Below are 22,000 nucleotides of genomic sequence, written 5' to 3' on the forward strand. Positions count from 1 at the left end.
AGTGTAAGCCTTAACTCCTAAAAGGATGAGATGAGGGGGAGAATTTAGTATACTTTATGCCTCTGCTCTTGTCATACTCCTTGAAATACTGAAATTCTGTAGGGGTTTTTTTGTGTGTGTGAATGAAGGCAAAATAAAGGAAAACAATGCTTTCTGGAGAACTGCCTGAGATCACTGGTGAAGCAACGTTAGTATTGAGTGATTCAATTAGATCATAAGGGCCAAACCACGCAAGCCTTTGCTGTTACAAGGTCTGGCTGCTCTGGGTACCGAAATCTGGTGATGTTCGATATTCTTAAGGCTCCAGATTTTGAGTCTGTTATCAGGTAAGAATCTCTCATGCTAAAAAAAACCCTAATAAATTATTGTCCTCCTGGTTTGGAGGGAAAGATGAAGCTTTTGTTCACCTTAGAGCTTGCCATGCATGGAAGTTTATTAATGATGGGAGATTCCTTTTTATACCAATTTACATGTTCCTGAGCCTAACAGTAAAGAGCAGAAGGAATGACATGTTCTTGAACATGCAGAATCTTCAACCTAAAATTCCAACTCTCCCAGTCTGGGTGGATGCAGTTGATTTTGCTTGTATGTTCTTTTTGAAGGAAAGCAAAGGTGTTTAGTTTTGCTAACAATACACAACCTTTATTTTATTTGATTATTCCTTAAAGTCCAAGCAAATACCCCTTACTTCCTGTTAAGAATTCTCGGGGATGTAGTTCTTGAAGAGAATTCTTATAAAGGTAGTGAGATAGTCAGAAGTAGTGATGATAGAATTTAGACAATGAGCATGTTACTGAGAAATAATAAAATCCTGAGTATGGTTTGCATACATTCTTTATATTAAGACACTGATGGACTTCCTTCATATTTGTTTAACACTTCTGAATAAGTACAAAGAAACTCCATATGCTTTGACATGACCTACCTGCTTTTCAAAGAAGCTATATTGAGATTTTTGAGAGTCTGGTAATCTGTGTAAAAAACCATGCATGTTAATTGGTCTTGTGCTTGCTTTTCTATTATTGGTTAATTTGACTTTTTCTAAGTGTTTGCTCCAGACTGAGTAAGAATTGTATGTGTGTTTACACACACAGAATAACTTTCTTCCAAGTAAAACCCCAAACCTTTCTGCAGTTTTCCAGGCCAAGATTGAGTTTGCCAAGTTTCATTCTAGTTCTTTTTGAACAGTTACAAGTTCCTCAATGCTGTGGTTATAGAAATGATGACAAACACAATTGTATGCAATGGTGTGTATTAGTTATGAGCATTCAATTGATTTTTTCCTTTTAAGGTCATTAAGTTAGTTTCACCCACTGCTGTTTGATATCAACACGGCCTCCCTTCCGGCCTCCCTTCCAGCCTTGACACTCATTTCCCAAGGACAGTGTCCGTACTGAAGTTTACTGTCAGATTTGTAGCTTATCAAGAGATGCTGTTCGATGTTTTTATTTAACGGTTCTATTTAATGCTCCCATGCATGCTGCTTTTATTTTATTTCTACCAAGAGACTGATATTCTCTCAGTTTTAATGGATTGTCTTCAGATTTCACAGAATCACAGAATGGTGGGGGTTGGAAGGCACCTCTGGAGATCATCTTGTCCAACGCCCCTGCTTGAGCAGGGACACCCAGAGCAGGGGGCACGGGAACGTGTCCAGGTAGGTTTTGAATGTCTCCAGGGAAGGAGACTCCACAATCTCTCTGGACAGCCTGTGCCCCTGCTCTGGCACCCGCACAGTAGAGACCTTTTTTCTCATATTGAGGTGGAACTTCCTGTGTTCCAGCTTGTGCCCATTGCCCCTTGTCCTGTCATTGGGCACTGATGAAAAGAGCCTAGTCCCATCGTTCTGACACCCACCCTTTAGATATGTATGGGATTTCATAAATACCTCCCTCAGTCTTCTCTTCTCCAGGCTAAACAAACCCAAGGCTCTCAGCCTTCCCTTATATGGGAGATGCTCCAGTCCCCTGATCATCTTGGTAGCTCTCCGCTGGACTTGATCAAGGAGTTCCACATCCTTCTTAATCTGGGGGGCTCAAAACTGGACACAGCACTCCAGATGTGGTCTCACTAGGGCAGAGCAGAGGGGGAGGATAACCTCCCTCGCCCTGCTGGCCACACTCCTTTTAATGCAACCCAGGGTACCGTTGGCCGCCTTGGCCACAAGGGCACATTGCTGGCTCATGGTCATCTTGTTGTCCACCAGCACTCCCAGGTCCTTCTCAGTAGAGCCGCTTTCCAGTATTTCAGGCCCCAGCCTGTACTGGTGCCTGGGGTTGTTCCTCCCCAGGTGCAGGACCTTGCATTTGCTTTTGCTGAATTTCATCAGGATACCCTCGGCCCAGCTCTCCAGCCTGTCCAGGTCTCGTTGGATGGCAGCACAACCTTCTGGTGTATCAGCCACTCCTCCTGGCTTGGTGTCATCAGCGAACTTGCTGAGGTTACACTCTATCCCATCATCCAGGTCACTGATGAATACGTTGAACAGGACTGGACCCAGCACAGACCCCTGGGGAACACCACTAGTGACAGGCCTCCATCCAGACGCTGCCCCATTGGTCACGACCCTCTGAGTTCTGTTGTTGAGCCAGTTCTCAATCCACTTCACCGTCCACTCATCCAACCCACACTTCCTTAGCTTGCCTGTGAGGAGGCTGTGGGACACAGTGTCGAATGCCTTACTGAGGTCGAGATAGACACCATCCACTGTTCTGCCTTCGTTGACCCAGCCAGTTGCACCATTGTAGAACGCTATCAGGTTGGTCAGGCATGATCTCCCCTTGGTGAATCCATGTTGCCTACTTCTGATAACCTTCTTGTCCTCTACATGCCTGGAGATGACCTCCAGGATGAACTGCTCCATCACCTTTCCGGGGATGGAGGTGAGGCTGACTGGCCTATTGTTTGCCAGGTCCTCCTTCTTGCCCTTTTTGAAGATGGGAGTGACATTTGCTTTCCTCTGGTCCTCGGGCACCTCTCCTGTCTTCCACGACCTTTCAAAGATGACGGAGAGTGGCTCAGCAGCAACATCCGCCAGCTCCCTCAGCACCCGCGGGTGCATCCCCTTGGGGCCCATGGATTTGCGAGGATCCAGTCTGCAGAGGTGATCTCTGACCCAGTCTTTCTCAAACAATGGTAAATCTTCCTGTGTCCCAACTTGTCCTCTCACCTCTGGGGGCTGAGATGCCTGAGAGCCAGCCTTAGCAGTGAAGACTGAAGCAAAGAGGCATTCAGCAACTCCGCCTTCTCTGCGTCCTGCATCACCAGGACCCCTTCCTTGTTCAGCAGTGGGCCCGCTGCATCCCCAGTCTTCCTTTTACTGCTGATGTATTTAAAGAAGCCCTTCTTGTTATCTTTGACATGCATTGCCAAGTGGGCCTTGGCCTTCCTCGTCCCGTCTCTGCACGCCCTGACAGCATTCCTATATTCCTCCCAAGTGGCCAGTCCCTTTTTCCACATACTGTGAACCTCCTTCTTCTGTTTGAGTTTCTCTAGAAGCTCTTTGCTCATCCATGTGGGTCTCCTGGCTCCTCTGCCTGACTGCTTCCTCCTGTGGATGCACCAATCTTGAGCTCGGAGGAAGTGGTCCTTGAATACTGTCCAGCTCTCTTGGACCCCCCTGCCTTCCAGAGCCCTAGCCCATGGGATCCCTCGTAGCAGGTCTTTGAAGAGGCCAAAGTTGGCCCTCTTGAAGTCCAAGGCTGTTACCCAACTCATAGCCCTGCTTCTACCTTGCAGTATCCTGAACTCGACCATCTCATGGTCACTGCAGCCAAGGCTACCCCTAACCCTCACATCCTCAACCAGCCCTTCCTTTTTTGTTAGGATAAGGTGGAGCAGCACATCTCACCTCGTTGGCTCCTCCACCACTTGCATCAAAGAGTTGTCCTCGATGCTCTGTAGGAACCTTCTGGATTGTGCATGGCTCGCTGTGTTGCTTTTCCAGCAAATATCAGGGTGGTTGAAGTCCCCCATGAGGACCAGGGCCTGCGATTGTGAGGCTACTTCCAGCTGCCTGTAGAAGGCTTCATCAACTTCCTCTTCCTGATCAGGTGGCCTGTAGCAAACACCCACAACAGTGTCACCCATATTTGGCTGTCCCTTAATTTTTACCCACAAGCTCTGAACTTGTTCTCCTTCCATTCCAAGGCAGAGCTCGATGCATTCCAGTTGCTCCCTCACATAAAGAGCAACTCTCCCACCTCGCCTTGCTGGTCTGTCTTTCCTGAAAAGCCTGTAGCCATCCATGACCCCATTCCAGTCATGCGAGCTGTCCCACCATGTCTCTGTGATTGCAGTGAGATCACGGCCCTGTGACCGCACACAGACCTCTGGTTCCTCCTGTTTATTGGTGTACAGGCATTTCAGAAAGGTGCTTGAGCAGACAGGTTTCCCTGGAGGGTTGTACGAGGACCCACTGTAGCCGTGCAAACCCTTGAGGTGGTTGGTCTCTCGGTTGCCATTGCGTGAGGCCACCATGGCACCTTTATCACTGCTCAGGTTGTCCTGTTGCATTCCCCCATCGTGTGTGATGGCATTAGCATTGCCGGTTTGTCGCCCTCCCCCCGAGTTCCTCAGTTTAAAGCCCACCCCACCAAGCTTGCCAGCCTGCTGCCAGAGATTCCCTTGCCCCTTCCTGACAGGTGGAGTTCGCCCTTCCCTAGCAGTCTAGATTTCTCACTAGCTGTCACGGTTTGTCATCGAGGGGAGGGTATTGCTTTTCATCTGATGCATCAGTAAACTTCTTAGTAACTGTAAGAAGGTGTTGTCTCTGAAATCCCTTTGCTGGAACATGCAGTAAGGAAGGAGCAGGTAGAAGTGGCAGTTCTGACACGAGCGACATATCCAAGCATGTCTACACTGCCCCACGTAATCCTGGGTGAAAACAAACAGAAGTAGCACTGACTAAAGGTACAGAGCAGCACCATGATGCAAGTGGAGATAGTAACTTGAACACTGAATATGATTAAACACAGTGCTCTCCTTCCTCTTCCCTCCCTACCCCAAAAAAAGAAAAAGAGCAAAAGCTCTGGTTCTGGTTAGTTTGAGGATCTTTATAGCTTCCTGATTCAGGCATTCTCTTTAGTACTAATGAGTATTAGTACTGGTTTAATACTGTAAAAAGTCATTACTTCCCCCAGTTTCTTTCTTGGAGATGGCTGACTGCTTTTTTTCCTGCAATTTTAATGGAGATGAAATGCTCTAGAAGACATCTTGGGCAATTAGTGTATTTTTTTTCCTAAAGGCAGCATGGTGGTTCTATAATCCACTAAAGATCATGATGGAAGATACTGAAGTCTTGGGGTTCCTCAGCTCTAAATACTGCTACCGTGTGCACTGCCTGCAGTAGGAGACAGAGGAAGAGAGATCTCTCAAATCCTTTGTGTCCTCTATTTGTGAGCTGGGTTCCTTGCTTTTTCACCAAGATGGAGCCATGAGCTGCACTCCCTGCATACCACCCCACCCCACATCATATTTCTGACCGTATGTCTCAGAATTTGTCTCGCCGGAGGAAAGACAGCAAATATTTCTCCTCTGAGTCAGGAAATCAATGTTTTGGGGGTTTTGGTGTCAGTTTGTCTCTCTTCATCCCCGCCTAACTACCTGTTGCCTCTTTTCATAGCTTGTTAAAGGAAAACACCGTGCAGTTAATTTAACAAACCCTTTCAAAGAGGCAGAGGGGAAGCAAGCAAGACACAGCAGGGCAGGGAAAACAGAAAACTGTCTTGCTATTAGTGCAGCAAAATGCTGCATCTGGAACTGTAGAGTGTGATTTTTCTAGGGGGGCAGAATTGAGGCAAATGGGGGGAAGTCATCAACATGTCACTCTCATGAATGGCTATTTTAGCATTTCTTTATCAGCCAAACTCTGCCTGCTGCCTTTTTTTTATTACTGTGGGGCTTGGTTTTTGGGGATTTCCTGGTTGTTTTTGTTTGGTTGGCTTCTTTTTTTTCTTCTTTGAGCCAAATGTTCAAGGAACTGCAGCACAAGCTGTATTTCCATTTCATGTGTGGCTGAATTGTGTGGAGTGAGGGATAAAGGTAGCAAAGCTGTGAATCTTTTGAGAGGTCTTAACTATGCAGCTCCTTAGTTCTAGACTTCTTATGTGTGTATAAGATAATAATTTCTGAAGTTCTAGCCTTTCTTATTTAATTTCTGAAGTCAAATACTCTTATAGAGCTTTTGTTACACTGAAGTTACTGAAACACAATACAGAATTCAACTCCAGAAAGTGTTTTCTTTAATAGCTTTGACTGCTGTAGGAGCTAAATGAAAGCATCTGTAAGCAGAATGGAAGGTAGCTTAATATCACACTACTACTACTATAAAACATAATCTCAAAATATTTCAGGCAGGACATAATAATTTGTAACCATGGAAACTTTGCTTGAAGATTTGAAGGGATGGGGCATCTGGTAGGTTTGCTCACTTGTAGGCAGGAGAGAATTCCAGGTTGTGGTTTAGATTGAGGAGGAGAACTGGTAATCAGGAGAGGGGCTTAGTCTTGCTGCAGTGGTGGCTGCACCTTAATGTTAAGTCTGGTTGGTTCATATATGTTATGGTCGTCTTACCCGTGGTGGAGAGCTCATGTATTTCTATAGGAGAATCGACCTTTCTTATAAAAAAAAAAAATCTAGTTTTATTTCTTCTGCATGTTTTTTGCATTGAGTTTTTGATTGGCTTTTGGGTTTGGGGGTTTTTTTGGTGTTTGGTTTTTTTTTGGTGTTAATTTTTGTGGTGGTGGGTTTTTTGTTTTGGCTTTTTGTTTTAGTTGGCTGGTTTTTGCACGTTTGGGGTGGCGGTTGTTTTGGTTTTTTGTTGGTGTGTGAGTTTTTTTTTCTTAAGGAAGTGAAAAATTCCATAGGAAAAACTTTTGGCTTACACAAATCTATCAGGAGAGGGAGAGGGGGGAAAGTAATGTGTGTTTGGGGTTTGTTTTGGTTTTTAATGCCTGACTGAGTATTTTGAGCTGGCTGAGTACTTTATTGATCTTGATGAACAGAAACTAAGGTTGATGAGGGGGATCCTAAATCCTTGTCTCTAAGGTTAGTATTTAGTATTTTCTGATGTTTTTTTACTTAAAAACCATAAATACTAATAAGAGAAGCTCAGTGGCTTTGCCTAGGAGGAGGATAATGCACACACATGTGAGAGAGCAGGGACTCTTCATGCTGATACAGGCATTCAGAAGTTTCAGTGCCCAGCTTGAAGCTCTTACTAGCTGGCTTTGAAAATGTGACTTCTGGTTCCGTGTGACACCCTGGCTTTGACTGTTCAGTTCACAAAGTGCGCGTATGTGAGAGTAATATTTCTAGTGCATTCATTATATGGATTCTTCTATTTTGTTTTTGGTTTTGTTTAACTCTGGCTTAGGAACCATAGTTTTTTAACTTTATAGTATATCATGTAATGATGCATGCTTCAAGCTGCTTGGAATGTGGCTTCCCATCCATGTGGAGTGACTAATTTTTCACAAACTTTGGGGCAGAGGGCTACATCAGAAAGTATAATGCATGAAGATCTAGGAATAAACTTCCCTCTAGAATCTGCAAATTCTGTGCTGGCATGCCTTGTCTGGTCTAAAAGGTGCATAAGTCATAGGTCTTAACAAGATCTGATGGGGATTGCTCAAAATGTGTTAATAAAAGGTTGAGCTCTGGTACTGCTTAAGACGGTTTCAGTGATCACTGAACAAAAAAGGGGTAAAATGTATGTCCTCCTCCTTCCATACACACAGTCATTTCAAGTACAGGGATTGAATTATGTCTTTGAAAAAAACAGAAAGCCTGTTCAATGCAAGTTGAATTTCAGGTATGCTTATATTATCTTTAGGTTCCTGGATGGAACAAATTCCATATTCTGTTATTGTTTTAAAGAGAGCCTGGAAAGTGGTGACCCTTTTTTTTGTCTTGTGTATGTCGATAAGAACTGACACGCATACTCCAGCTCTGATCATACAGCCTTATATGGGACAAGGAAACAGCTAATTCAACCATGTGAGATTTTTAGGTAATAGTGCCATGTGGTAGCATAATTGTCTTGCCTACTTCGCAATATTTTTAGATGAAGCAAGTCTGAGATTATCTAAGTGACTTATTTTAGCATTTCTTGCAGTAGCTTGTTAGTAAGATGGCCTTTTATTTAAGACAGCTGGAACTGATTGCAAAGTTCAGACATCCTCTGATGCCCTGTATAAATGTAAATAGAAGCAGAAGGGAGATAATGATCAGAGTATTCTACAATAGGAGAAACTGTCATCTGCTGCCAGAGCAGAGGAAAGAAAACTTTGGGCTGACTGGATTCAGGCACCAGCTGGACAAAAAATCCTGAGTGCTGATAGGGTCAGTATCAAATGCCGACATTCCATAAGTACAAGAACAGCCTTTTTAAGGCTAAGGCTACTCCATGAGTCTTTGCTCCTATGCAGAAAATGTAGTTGTTATTAACAGAACTACTCGCAGTCTATAACTTTACTCTTCTGAAGACTGTATCGTCTTAGTATTTTGATGGTTTGTCATTCAGGTTTTGAATCAAGATTGTTCAGGAATTGATTCTTTGAAGCAGAAACTAAGATTATGGTTTACTAGGCTTGTTTGTTTGAAATGACTCAGTAAGGTTAAAGAGAGAGTTCTGTCTTCAAGTAGTTCAGTTCATACACATGGCCTGTCTCACTTGTTTCCTCTGCCTTCTCCCAGTTCGCTGCTCCGCTATGGTGGAAACCTCTCCCTTCAGAGTGCCATGAGTGTCCGGTTCAACAGCAATGGAACCCAGCTGCTGGCACTGCGTCGGCGCCTTCCTCCGGTCCTCTATGACATCCACTGCCGACTGCCTGTCTTCCAGTTTGACAACCAAGGGTACTTCAACTCATGTACTATGAAGAGCTGCTGTTTTGCAGGTGATCGTGATCAGGTAATAAGCAAACGATGGTGTCCCAAGTCTCCAGAGCTTCCATGAGTTTTTGAAAACACCTCTGTAAGGCTTTTTTTCCTGATTCGGAAGATAAAACAGGAGGCAGGACACATGTAGGCTTACCTCAGAACTGTTTTGCAGCATAAGCTCTGAAAGAAGAAACCCATGTACCAAAACATGTGGTAAATTATACCTCTTGTTTGATGTGATCTAGTACTTAATTGGAAGGTGATAATCACAAGAAAATTATTTACAGAGACTTTTTAGGTCCAGTGAATATGATTTTAGAACGAATATTATCTACATATGATAAGAAAGCATCTTCCTTTATTTCAATATTGCTAGTGAGTGCAGTAGAGGCAATCCCACAAAACATAAATATTGATTCTTATTTCAAATTGTAGTGTTTCTCCCTTAATACTATACTACTGGATCAGATTATAGGTCTTTATAGTTCAGTGTTCTGTAAGTGGTGATGGCAGGTGGTTAGGAAGGAATGGTTTGTTCCTCACTGAGGCAGGACTCTGTCCCTACTACTAATTACAAAGAAATAGGTCACATAAAATGACTTAACAGCAGTTTGTATGATTCTAGAACTGGATATTGTCTGTGGACAGCTGTATTTAATAACCACTAATACTGTCCAAGGACAAAAAAAAGTGTTCTCAAGCCACAGTAGTAAAAGAATTAAGATCTGAAAATCTCTTCGATGTCGTCAGTACAATTCCTTCAGTCAGAATTTGGTCACTAGTTCTATTGCTGCTGCTGCAGGAGGCAGAGTTGAGCTTCTTTCAGATCACAAATAGGAAATACATTTATGTCACTGAACTTGAGGAGAGTTTCTGAGTTTTATGTAGTTTTTGGCAGAAGGAGAGTGAAAATGCTATAATGAAACTCACTTCAGAAAATAGTGGTTTACTCTAAAAAATGGGCAAATATATCTTTTGTTTAAGAAGAAAACTGCTGATGACTTGTGGTCCATTACTCAGCCTAAAGATGACACTCTTTTCTCCTTTGGAAGTCAGAATATACTGTGTACACTCTGACATTTAGTTTAGCTTCTCATCTGTTACTGAAGATCTAGATAAAAGCCTTAGTACTCTGTTGTGCTTTCTAAGCCATTCTCTTATGGATATGGTGTTATTTTAATGGGAAGAATATGGCTGTTCTGTATCAGGCTGATGCGGTACTACAGAAGCCTGCATTTTTTAAAAACTTGATATTCTTTTGGCTTGACAGACTTTCTGTTCAGATAAGCAGAAGCGCATAATGCTACTAACCAGTTGGAAATCAGAGCAAAAGACATTATTCCCTTATAAATGATATAAGTTAATAGGGAAGATGAAGTTTAATGTGGAATATTAGATGTGGAACTTGACATTTAGATACCTTCTTGTACCCATGCTCTAACTGGAAGGAAAAAAAGATAATGAAGTTGCAGAAAACGCCAACACGTGGTCTAACTGTATACGCCTGAAACTGTTCGGTAATGCTCCAATTCAACTGACTAAGATTGTCAACACAATGAATAGTCCTTAGGGATTGCCTCTTACAGAGAACGCAGTTCCAATTCCAAGTGTATCTAGGAAAGGTTAGAGTTGGAATCTACTGTAAGATAGAGAAGACAAATGAAAAAAACTTACAAGTTTTGAGTTTTGCCCTTCTGTACAACTAGTGTGCTTCTGCTTTTTGGTGAGTTTTGCAAGTATGAAATAACGTATAGCAGACTCCCCTTGAGAATGAGAATTCACCAAAAAAAGAAATAAATCTGTTTCAAATTTAATCTGGTTCCATCTCCCTCTCCCATTTAATATTGCTGACCTTTGCCTTGATAAAGAAGGTCTTTCATTCGAGATCCATGCAAAGTGAGCTTCATAGAATTACTTGCTTGTATTTCCTTTTAGGGTCAAAACTTTGTATGGGCAAGGCTCATTTGAAGGGATCTAAGGATAAGAAAGTTGTCTTCAAATTACGAGTGGCACTTGTGGTAGGAAGGCTTCTTCAGAAATTTTCTCTTATTGCACCTCTGATTTTTCAGTCTTCAACTTTTTTCATCTTTATTAAACTGATGACTCAATCTTTTTTTTTCTCCTTTAAGCTGTCTTAAATAGTTAGGTTTTAATACTTCTTACAGAGCCTAGTATTTTAAAAGTGTGCCTCTCCTGTGTTCAAAAACTATTGTTTCTGCACAGTTACAGTGCCTCTGATAAAGCTGCATTTCGATTCTACATTTTAACCCGAACAGGAAAGGGATATCGTTAACTCATCAGTGCTTAGAATGCAGTTGCATGGGGGGGGAAAAGTGAACTGCTGAAAGGGGGAGTCCTTTCTTATCCAGCAGAGGTGATGCAAGACCTTTCACTAAATCAATTTCCTAACCTGGCAGAAGCATTTACTACTTTTTCTGGGTTAATGACTTACATTGACAGTCAGAGGGCTCTGGCAAGTATTTGAATGCAATATAAGGAAAGGATCAGAGGGTGCCTTTCAGCACAGGGACTCGGCTCCTTGCAGAACTACAGTCTTTGCTAATTTTCCTATGAAGTTTGTACATGGAAAATGGTTTGCTCACAGGAAGTTTTCTGGTAAGTCATGATTATCAGGGTTTAAAAACCCACAACTGCTAATATCTCAGCACTTGCCTTTAGAAGTTTGCTGTAACACAGTGGTGAAAATCTACAGAGAAGGTAAATAACACCATGTTCCATATGGAGCTGTTGGATTCTAGCATGGCAAAAATTAACAGATTCCAAGCTGCAAGCACACAACTTAGGAGTTTGCTTAGAGATCACCTTTATATTTAAAAAAATTAAATACTTAAGTTCCAATAATGATCAAATGTGTTATTCTTACTTTGACAAGGTTTGTATGTTAAATTAACACAACTTCTTTGCCCAAATAAAATGCAGACTAGTAGCTGGGAAACAGTTTGATTGGTTTGTCTGTTGATGGCAGGTAGGCTCTGTATACTAATCTTTTCTCAGTATTGTCTTTTTGGTGCCCACAGATTGTGACAGGTACTCAGCAGGACTTGGATCCAGAACTCCTGACGTGTCACTCTAGAGGGGAGCCTGCTACAGCAGGTGTGCAGTGATCTGCATATTTTTTTATTGGGGCATCTGTAGTGCAAGTAGATTGAAACTTCTTAATGAAGAATGAAATACCATTAATGCTTTAAGAAACAGAACTCAGAAAGATTCACCTGTTAACCCCAATTATTTTTTTTAAGTTTAAAAGAACACATTCTGAAGTGTTTAGATGGGTTTGAGTTGTTGCAGGTATTTTGGGTGTGTGGGTTGCAGCGCAAGCTAAGTGGCAGGAATCTTGGAGGATGAATAGCTTTGCTTCTTTTTGTGTCCTTGCAAACTGTTTTCCTCCAAAAGCATTATTGCCCTAGTCCTTGTGAACCTGCTTTGAAAATCAGCAAACAGTATATGCAAGCGTTTTTCCCAGAAATGCCACAGACAGACTTTTCTTGTTTCTTACAACTACCAAAGTTTGAGAGGAAGAGTTTAGCTGGTATTTTGTTTGCACACATTTGCAACTGTTTTCATTTGCTCCTCTCAGAACTGTCTCTTGTCCATGTCATGAATGTAACAGCCTCTCTCAAATTACACTGATTTCTTTTTTCTTTTCCTTTGTAGGAGAACTCTGATGTTGGTAGATAAAAGCGTTCAAAATTGTGTGCTCTTTGTGTTATCCAGGAGCTCACTTGAGTCATACAGCTGTGGAAGGGAAAAAGGATAAGATAGGCTAGATGGGTCAAGCATGATGCTCAGCTGCCCACTCCCTCTGGCTATAGAGATCTGTGTGAGAGCATAATTTATCCATCTTTCTGGTACAGGCATCCAGGCCCAGAATTTTAAAGGCAGTTTGTTTATGCACCTAACTCCCACTGACTTCACCCCAGTGTGCCCAAGTGTTTGTTTACATACAAATCATAAAATGTGTAAGACACTCAAGTTGTGTGAGGGTACCGGGGGAGTTTCCATTCTTCTTGTCAGCATCAGAATTTGGGAAATCTTGTTTAAATGCTAAGGATTTTTAGTTGCTAGACTGGTGTGGAAAGTAGCTTCTTGGATCTGAGGATACAGGAAGTATTGAAGGGCTTTGGGTACTCATGCATGTTTAAGTGTAGGAGCTTCAGAGGCCATGGTGATGGGCAGCAGGAAAAAGACCTACAAAATCCCCACAAAACTCAACCCAACCTCCAAACTAAAATAGACCAAAAGCCTTTCTTGCTCAAGAATTGTTGCCTGTGTCACAATGATGACAAAGCAGATGTGTTTCTTAATACCACAATGCTGTGAGTCCTAGTTGTAGATTACTCTTTAAATTTATTAAATATTGTGCAAAATATGATTTGCGCATCAGAATTTATTACAAAGCAGAAGGCAAAAGAATGTATAGGTATCCTTTTTTGTAGGTAACTTTATTTTTCTTTCTTGAGGGTAAATTATTTTCTTAACATAAGTTTTCCAAAACATATTTCAGAAATAGCTTTCCCAGTTATGTCTTTTTTTACTTTAGGTTTTGACATTGAGAGGCAGCAACAAGAGATTAATAGCCTGCACAGGTGACTGCTCTTTAAGTCTTCCTGACTCTACACCCTGGTTAACTGCCTTGGGGAGAAGAACTTCTTAGTTGGTAACAGCGAGAGCTTCTGAAAGGGGAAGAGGCAGCCACTCTGGCTGGGGTTGCAGACTGAGGGTACAAACAAGGCAGTATGCCATGGAGAGGGAAGGTCCAGTACTTCACTTGGGCTGTACTGGCACCCACCTGGCCCCTATAAAAGCTGGCTGAAATACACAAGTGAGAAGAAATATATTGAATGACTGATTGTGATTTGTATGGGATTTTACTGTTCTAGCTACTGAACCAGACCACCACTGTGTCGTGAGTGCTGATGTTGGCAAAAGGGATGTAGGTGGGAACATACCTACCGAGCTGGTCACAGGTGTTTATAAGAGCAGCTTTTCGAGCTGTACTCAGTGGGAACTCTGTACTAAAAGCCTAGGTTCGTTGGCATAAAGGTAACAGCCCGACAGAAAGATCAGGAATTGCAAAGAGATGGAAATACTTGACCAATTGACTGTTGTTTATTTCTTAATTGTTTAAGGAGAGGAAAGGAAAGGAGTGCTCTGCTCTGTGGGAAATCCTGGTTTTTTCTTATTCCTCTAGTATTGCCCAGCTCAACAAGCTGTATTATCTTGCCGATTCCTTGTTTGTTTGCTTCTTGTTCCTTTCATAATAGGAAAAAGTCTTTTGCTTCTCCATCGATGTGTCCTTAACCTTGTTTCCCCTCTGGTCAGTGGGTACTCTAACAATAGAAAGATGATCTGAAAACAAATCTGTGGGTTTTCTACCTGCAGGAAATAGACTTAACACTAAATTCTGATCAAATGGTAAATTAAGTATCAGTCTTTTTTTTTTTTTAAATGGAGAAAATAGCAGAAGTTGTCTTATTTATAAGGAAGATGAGTAGAGTAGTCTTGGCATCACAAGAGGCCCAGAAGCAGCTATAAAACAAAATGTTTGTTGTGTTCTGTCAAACATTTTTCATGGAAAATGTCATATATAGCAAGGCCTGTGTCCATGGTTGTGATGTTTTTATATACATATATATTAAAGCACAAACACAAATATATATGTGTATATGAGATGACCTTTCTTACTTCTTGCTTTTGTTTATTTATAGCTTGTTTTCTTATCCCCTTTGAAATAGTTCCATGAGAAGCAGATCGTGGTGATATTGGGATTTTTGGGGATTCAAGGATGAGTTCCCGTTTGGCTTTCCTGATGTTTTAGTAGGGGGGTGTAATTATAGTACCACTTTGCCCTCAATGGCTACTTACAGGATCTCTCTCTGTCTCTCTCTCCCCTCTGTGTGGCTGCCTGTAAAAGAATATTTCTAGGCAGTCCATAATTCTGGAATCCTCAGGCCCTCTGTCAGATTTTAAATTGGCGATTAGGCTTAAAAGTTCTTGAAGATGGAGAGATGCCACAAAGAACAAAAGAGCGTAAGCCCTGTTTCTATAGGAAACCTTTCCTCCTTGGAACAATACACAGTTATGTTCTTCATTTAAACTAATTCCTTCTCCAAAGTGCTGACTGCTATGAATTTCACTCTCTTGGACAAATAATCAATGCTTTTCAGACTTCAGTGACGCTTATTGTCAAACGGTGGTTTCCACAGTACATATCCCACCACAGAGAAGACATGCAAGGCAGCTCTCCTCATATGCTCAAGAGGAATTAAAGAATCTGGATTGGTGGCAGTCTGCTAGGCTGAAGTCTTATCTGTTGTCATAGGAAAAAACCCAAAAGCCTATACCCCACCCATGAATTATATTATGTTACAGACAATATATGGAGGGACAGTACATCCTGCCTCTTAAAACGAGCTGTGCAAAGTGCCAGCAGAACTGTTTCAAATTTGGATGCCTCCGTGCTTCTTCCCCAGGGTGTGGATTTTGCATTACTTCAAGAAACTAAGGGATAGCTTGTTAAAAGTCCCCCCAAAATTCTGTCTGCTCTGATCTTTTCTGCCCCAAGTTTCATTGGCCCCTCTGAGGAAAGGACAGACATGCCTCAAGTGAGTGGGAAATGAGATTTAAGAAGTTTAGTCTCTTTCAGAGCTGACTTGTTAGTAAAGCTGTAAGCAGCAGCATGGGATTTGAGTGACACTAACAAGCATTTTCCTGTTAGTAACTTAGCAGCAATCACTTTTCAAATGGTTATCATCTCTGTGCTGTTACCCATGTTTTCATTCATCCATTTATAATTATATGCTTATGGTGCTTTTTGGTTTGTGCTTTTAAGCCAAATTCTCCTGCATTCTTCTTGCTTTGCCTTATATTAGTAGGGCCATTCAAAAGACTTGCTGATACATTTGGGAAAACGATCCATTGTTTTCCCAATTGCTGGTCCCTTGTTTAGGGCCAAAAGCTTAAAAATGTTTCTGATGTAGGTCATAAGGAAGAATAAATTTTATGGAAATGGGAAATGTGGATGTTGGAAACTGTAAAATGTTTGATTTATGTACAAGTTTATTGAAATACTCTGTATTGAATAGCACCTGAGGAAATGTAGCCAGTGGGATTTTGAAAGCTTTCAAACTGACAGTGGTAAGAACAAAAACAAATTCCCCAGAGCGGTAGTACTCTGCAAAATGCAATGCTAATGCTACTGTTATGAGACTGCAGCAGCAGCAGATTAAGTCTTCACTTATATCAACTGCTGTAATTTCCTTGAGGAGAGAGAAAATGAGAAGAGTTACAATGGAATGAGTGGGAAATGCTAGTTGGAAGTAATTCTGCCAGATTCCTGATGATAGTTCATTTTAAGTATTTTACACGTACTTGAAGCTCTGGCTGAATTTGTGTTTTCTCTAGCAGCAGACTCTAACAGTGCCTGAGAGTTTTCTTCCTTCTAAGGCAAACTTCTGAATCAGCAGCTTGTAGTCATCTGGAAGCCTTTTCCTGTCATTGTTGCTAACAGCTAGATAGAGAAGCTGATTCTTCCCTTCTAAAAAACTCTAATATTAATTATTAGCAACTGTTTTCTGTCTAATCTCATGTTTATGTGAATATTGCAAATATTGATTTTCAAAGTCCTGGTCAGATACAGCAGCAAAAATGCAGATGATAAAACAGGTGGTTTTAATATTGGTCTCTCCCCCCAGACATCTGAGCATCCGAGCTCCTCATGCAGTGTCTGGTGTGATTCAGAATTCAGCACTGCACTGTTTCTTGGGCTTATGCTCTGCTTGGAGTTTGTCTTTTGTGGGGGCCAGAGTGCACGCTGGCTTAGTCATTTACCTTCTCTGTGAGTGTGCATGTTTTTGTCTCCCACTGGCTAGCCTCTGTGATTTGATTGTCTAGCTTTCTTCTTAGAGTGCGTAGTTTGTACTCTGCTAGGAATTGCATTTTGCACATCCCCTCAGGACCAAAAATCCTTGTCCACACTTAAAGTGGAGTCTAAGCACATGCAGCATGACATTCTTTCATCTACCTCACCCCAAGCCCTTCTTTTTCTTTCCTTTCTGTTCCTTCCTCCTGAGAAGTGTACTCTAGTCCCTCAGGACTTCAGCCTTACTAACTAGGGCTTGGTGCACTTCATAGCAATTATTTCTTTGAATTTTTTCTAGTAGTATGGACTGACTTTTGCATTTTCTCAATCCTTATTCTCCAGCTTTCAACTGCTGTGGAAAACTATTGGCTTATTGTTATGCTAATAATGAATACTTCAAAGAAAAATTTTCACAGATGATCATGTAAATGTCCTAGTAAAGTCAGTCCAGCTGTGCTCTCCGGAGGCCTGGGGTTCCCATTGTCTTGTACAGAGAGTAGTAAATAGCATTGAGTTTCTTTTTCAAATGTCATGGAAGAGGTGTATTTCTGGCTTTAGCAGCTTGGGTGTCTGCTCTTGAAGCTTCAGCTGACATGTCTGTCTTGCAGTAAGTGCAGTCATGAAGGCGTGATTCTGGCAATCTCTTGATCCCTGTCTGAAAAGCCATGTTCTACTTCTCAGACCCCTATTACCTAGTCTTACAGGAAAGGACAAAAGGAATGCATTTGGGGATTCAATTCTAAATTGTGAGAACAGCAGGAAAACATGTACTCCAGAGGTATCCTAATAGGGAAAGAGTGGGAAAAAAAATGCTGGCTGCTATTGTGGCAGCAGTGAAATGGCAGACACACCAAATAGTTTGTTATTTTGTGGAATATGATCTATTTCTGATAATTATTGGCAGAGCTAACTATTGAAATAAAATTTAATTTTATGTAAAAAGTTTGCAGTTTGCAGCCCACTACTTATGACACCAAACTTATGTAGATGACTTTATCAATTAATGTTTTTAGCACATGATGGCTGTCTTGGTTGCAAGATTAAACCCATAAGCACTTCTTTAGAGCAGCTAAGATTCTGAGCTGAGCTTTTTTCCTGTGACTAGCTATAAATTGCAATGGAGATGCTTTATTCATTCCTGCTTGTTTTCTCTTAATTCACTCCAGAATACTTTGGCCAAGTGTATTTGATTGGTGCAAATTTCATTAGGCTAGAAAATGGTAATGAAGTGAAGGACTTTGTGGTGCTTTTAAGTAGGTAGGAACTATCTCAACTGGAGATATCTCCAATGGCGGAGATATTCAGTCCAACTGTTCAAAAGCCATCTGGACATGGTCCTGGGTAGTTGGCTCTAGGTGACCCTGCCTGAGCAGGGGGGTTGGACCAGATGACCTCCAGAGGTCCCTTCCACCCTCATCCACTCTGATTCAGTGAACTGCTTTAAGATACTTTGCCAATTCCTTTTTTTAAAATCCCCAAATTTTGACCACCTGAATTTATGTAAATCTATGTGCTGAACTGCAGCTTATGCGTCTGTCTATGGGGCCTAAATTTGTCTTCCCATTGGACTCTTTATGAAGCTGTGATCTGTGATGGACTGAAAAAGTTTCAGATGGGCATTTCCCTGACACTACCCACCTCTCTCCCCAACCCCCAACCCAAAATCAACCCCAATCCACCAAGACAATAACTTCCCTTTTTATTCCAGTAATCTTTGAAAAAAAATTAATCGGAAGAGAGCTCTGGAGGTCATCTGTCTTAAGCTGCTTTTCAGAGCAGAGCATCTTCAAAGTCAGATCAGGTTGCTTAGGGAATTGTCCAGGTAGATTTTGGATTTGCAAGGGTGGAGATTCCACTACCTATCTGAGGCTGAGTTGCCATGTTTGTTATGCTCCCCCTGAACATGCTGTTCCTTTGTGCTCAGCTGGAATTCCTCTTGCTGTGACTTGTGACTGTTGCTTCCTGAGTCCACTGCATGCCTCTGAGGAGAGTCTGTCCCCAGCTGCTTCCCCTTCAGACAGTGGGAGATCGTTCAGGTCCACTCTGTCCCTTCACTTTCTCTTTTTCTGGCTAGATAAGGCCTGTTCCCTTAGCTTTTCCTCACAGATCCTGTGTGTTCAGCCCTAGTGGCTCTCCTTCACTCTGATTCGTTAGTGTCACTCTTGTATCAGGGGACCCAAACTGGATACAGTACTCAGGTGTGGCCTCAAGAGTGCCAGGTGAGGGGAATAATCACTTGTCTTGGCCTCCTGGTTACACTCTGGGTAGTGTAGTCAAATTGCCATCAGTCCACATCACTGCAAGAGCACTCTAAATTTTCCTGTCTCCAAAGCAGGACAGAGTGTACTCAGATCAGCGGTCTTTGCAGGTAGTGTGTTCATGTTCGGTGGGCAATGATACACCAGATTTCCTAGCCAATTGGCCGTTGAGTTGTGCAGGTTACACAGTATGTTCCTCTGCAAATCAGTTTTGAAGCTGATTTGAAGGGTCTGACAGACACTTAATTCCCTGCATGTATGTAACATGTTTTTCCTTTGTAGCGTGCCGGGTGCAGGATATCTGAAATCTGTCACTTTGGGGCTGGCCATTGTTGGTAGGTTGGTTTGATTTATGAAGTAATGTGCTAAATGACTCTCATATTGAGGAGTTGTCAGAACTTGTTTGGTATAAAAGGAGGAAAAGGGCGTTACGGTCATAAATTCAAGATACTGAGCATTCTAGCAGTTGTAAAAGTCTCCATTTTCCCCACATGTCCTAGGCAAACCGGTTGCCGCATCAACCTCACAATTTGGTAATAAATACTAACAACTGGCAACATCTTTAACTTCAAAATGCTTTTTTGTTCCATGTAGCATTTCTTGTGTAACAAAACATATTAGACGTGCTTTCTTTCTGATTGCTGGGAGGTTGCCTCTATGAGCCCTAATCTATGTAGTTTTGGCACAGTGGCTCAGCCTGATGTGGACTAACTTTTATGAGCAGTTAAATGAAAAGGAAGCACATATTCCTGGCACTGTCAGGTCAGTCTTTGGCAGAGGAAAGTTGCCTAAGTGCTTGAACACATTGTCTTGTAGAAATAACTTTCTGGCTTGGAAAGGATGGGTCTGTGAGTGATGCCGAACTAGTGTGCACAAGTCTTGAAAGGAACTTTTGTTTGATCAGTGCTTCTTGCCTGTCAGAAAATGAGCAGACTTGTACTCATAAGTGGTTACATCCTACATCCTTAAAAATAAGAGAAAAGAGAACGGTTGCATTGTGATAGTAGGAAACCAGAGAAGGGATTTTAGTGGTTGGTTTTTGCATTTTTGTGACTGGAAACATCCAAACATTGCACAAATGTAATTTAGCATTGCAAACATAATATATGCAAATATATAGCGTTTTTCTCCATGTTAGTCTATATTTTTTGTTTATTTGCCTCTCAGTCCTGTGTTACTCCAGGACTTGTCTCCTCACTGCTTGATTCCACTTTGCCTGGTGAGTTTGTGTCCCTGGAGAACAAAAGACAGAAACCAGTTATATTTAAGCCAAACAAAATAGAACTTGACTCCTATCAAAGGTTAGAAAAGGGACAAACTTGCTCCATTTCTTTCTTTCTCCCTTCCCTCTACCCTAATGACAATAATGATAATAAAATGAAAAATCCAACTTCTTGACTCTATTGATAAAGCAGAAGCCTTAAGTCAGTAGAGGGCTAGAGATTTGCACTGTCTATACCAGTGTAACTGGAATTGGAATCTGGCCTTGGTTCTACTACGTGTCATCTCATCTCTAATTTGGGAGTGAAATAAATGACAGGGAGCACAGTTTATTGGAGAAGAGATATTTGAAGACAAGGCACAGTTTGTGGCCTTTCATAACTGAGAGGTGTAAGCCCTTTACCATGTCAAACATCACCTATCAATCCAGTGCATGTTTATAGTATATTGAACTACTTTAAATTGCATAGTGCCTAAATCTCTGTATAATAAAGAGATTGCGTTATCATTCATGCACTGTTGCAGATGGGCAGCCTTCCATCTCTTCAGAGTAACTATAACCAGGAAAAAATGACAGTACAATAAATGTTGGTTGTCTTTTTTAAAAAAAAAAACAAAACACTTGAGGCTTCCTGACAGTGAATGTTTAGCTATGATTTTGTTCAGTGTTCAAGATCATCCTCAGCGACTGACTTTGGTGGTCTTCATTAGACTGCGATGAGCCAGATATGTTGTGCTTGTGTGCAGTGGACATGCTAGCTCTCTTAGGTATGTGTTTGATGGAGGTTTCCTCAGTACTTCAGGAGATTAGAGGAAAGGATGAAAGACACTGACATTAAAAGAAGACTAGAGTTGCAGGCTGCAAGATATGAGAGTTTGATCTAGACATGCTTGTATTAAAGCAAACTAAAATCCATAGCCTTATTTAGAAAAAAACAAAAAGGCAAAAACAAACCAACCAACCCACCGCCTCGGGCAGTAGGCACTAGATGCATGAAGAGTGCTTTTTGCATTTTGGTCTGTTTGTAAGCATGCAACATGTTTGTACTGGTGCCTCACCCTCATTTAAGGGTACGTTGATCAGTGAGGTGCAAAAAGTGATACAAATAATCTTTTTTGTTCTCATTTTTGGTTTGGAGAAACTAGATCAACAATAAAATAACATAATTCAGGTGATACTTTGTGGTAAACTGCTTTTATTTTTATTCCTAACAGTACATCCTTTCGGGTTCGGATGACTTCAATTTGTATATGTGGAGGATTCCTCCAGATCCAGAAGCAGGTATGTTTCGTTGTTTTGGAATCTGGGGAAGTGGGGGGCAGGTGTCTGACAAATACTAGTTTGGTTTTTTGAAAAGTCCTGTTCTTACTTAGCCTCCGAATCTAGAGTAATTCTGATTAAAGCTGGATGGGGAGAGTTTAAAAATGCCTAATGCAGTCCCTGGATAACAATGGACAATGCTCTTTTTGAATCTTTTTATTGTACTGATCTTTTTCTCTTCTCATATAATGATCATGTAAATCTCCTAGGTGGCTGGAGCAGGGTTTGTCTTTCCTCCTCATCTACCAACTCTGTTGCTGCTAAGCTGATCTGAGTTCACTGAGGAACTTAGGATCTGTTACTAAGAAATTTCATCTCATAATGAAGCTTGCAGTATAAAATGGTGCTGGGTCTACAGGCTGCTCCTTACAGCTGTAGTGCATTGGCATCTCTTCCCCTTTTATATCAGAAACCCTCCTGCTGATTTCTAATGCAGAG

At 41.6% G+C, this 22,000-nt stretch overlaps 1 protein-coding gene across 6 annotated transcripts in view; it reads left to right on the forward strand.

Moving 5' to 3' along the window:
- DCAF5 (DDB1 and CUL4 associated factor 5) overlaps positions 1–22,000 on the forward strand; it is a 78,691-nt gene that overhangs the window by 34,718 nt on the left and 21,973 nt on the right. For 5 of the 6 annotated variants that reach the window (XM_064460033.1, XM_064460036.1, XM_064460037.1 and 2 more), the window contains exons 6-7: positions 8,698–8,911; positions 21,457–21,523. In XM_064460033.1, the coding sequence (XP_064316103.1) occupies positions 8,698–8,911; positions 21,457–21,523 (281 nt within the window). Of the gene's footprint in view, positions 1–2,776; positions 3,136–8,697; positions 8,912–21,456; positions 21,524–22,000 lie in introns of those variants that run through there. The other variant, XM_064460038.1, reaches the window with a different exon arrangement.

Source organism: Phalacrocorax carbo, chromosome 9 (genome assembly GCF_963921805.1).
Source record: "Phalacrocorax carbo chromosome 9, bPhaCar2.1, whole genome shotgun sequence".
NCBI lineage: Eukaryota > Metazoa > Chordata > Aves > Suliformes > Phalacrocoracidae > Phalacrocorax > Phalacrocorax carbo.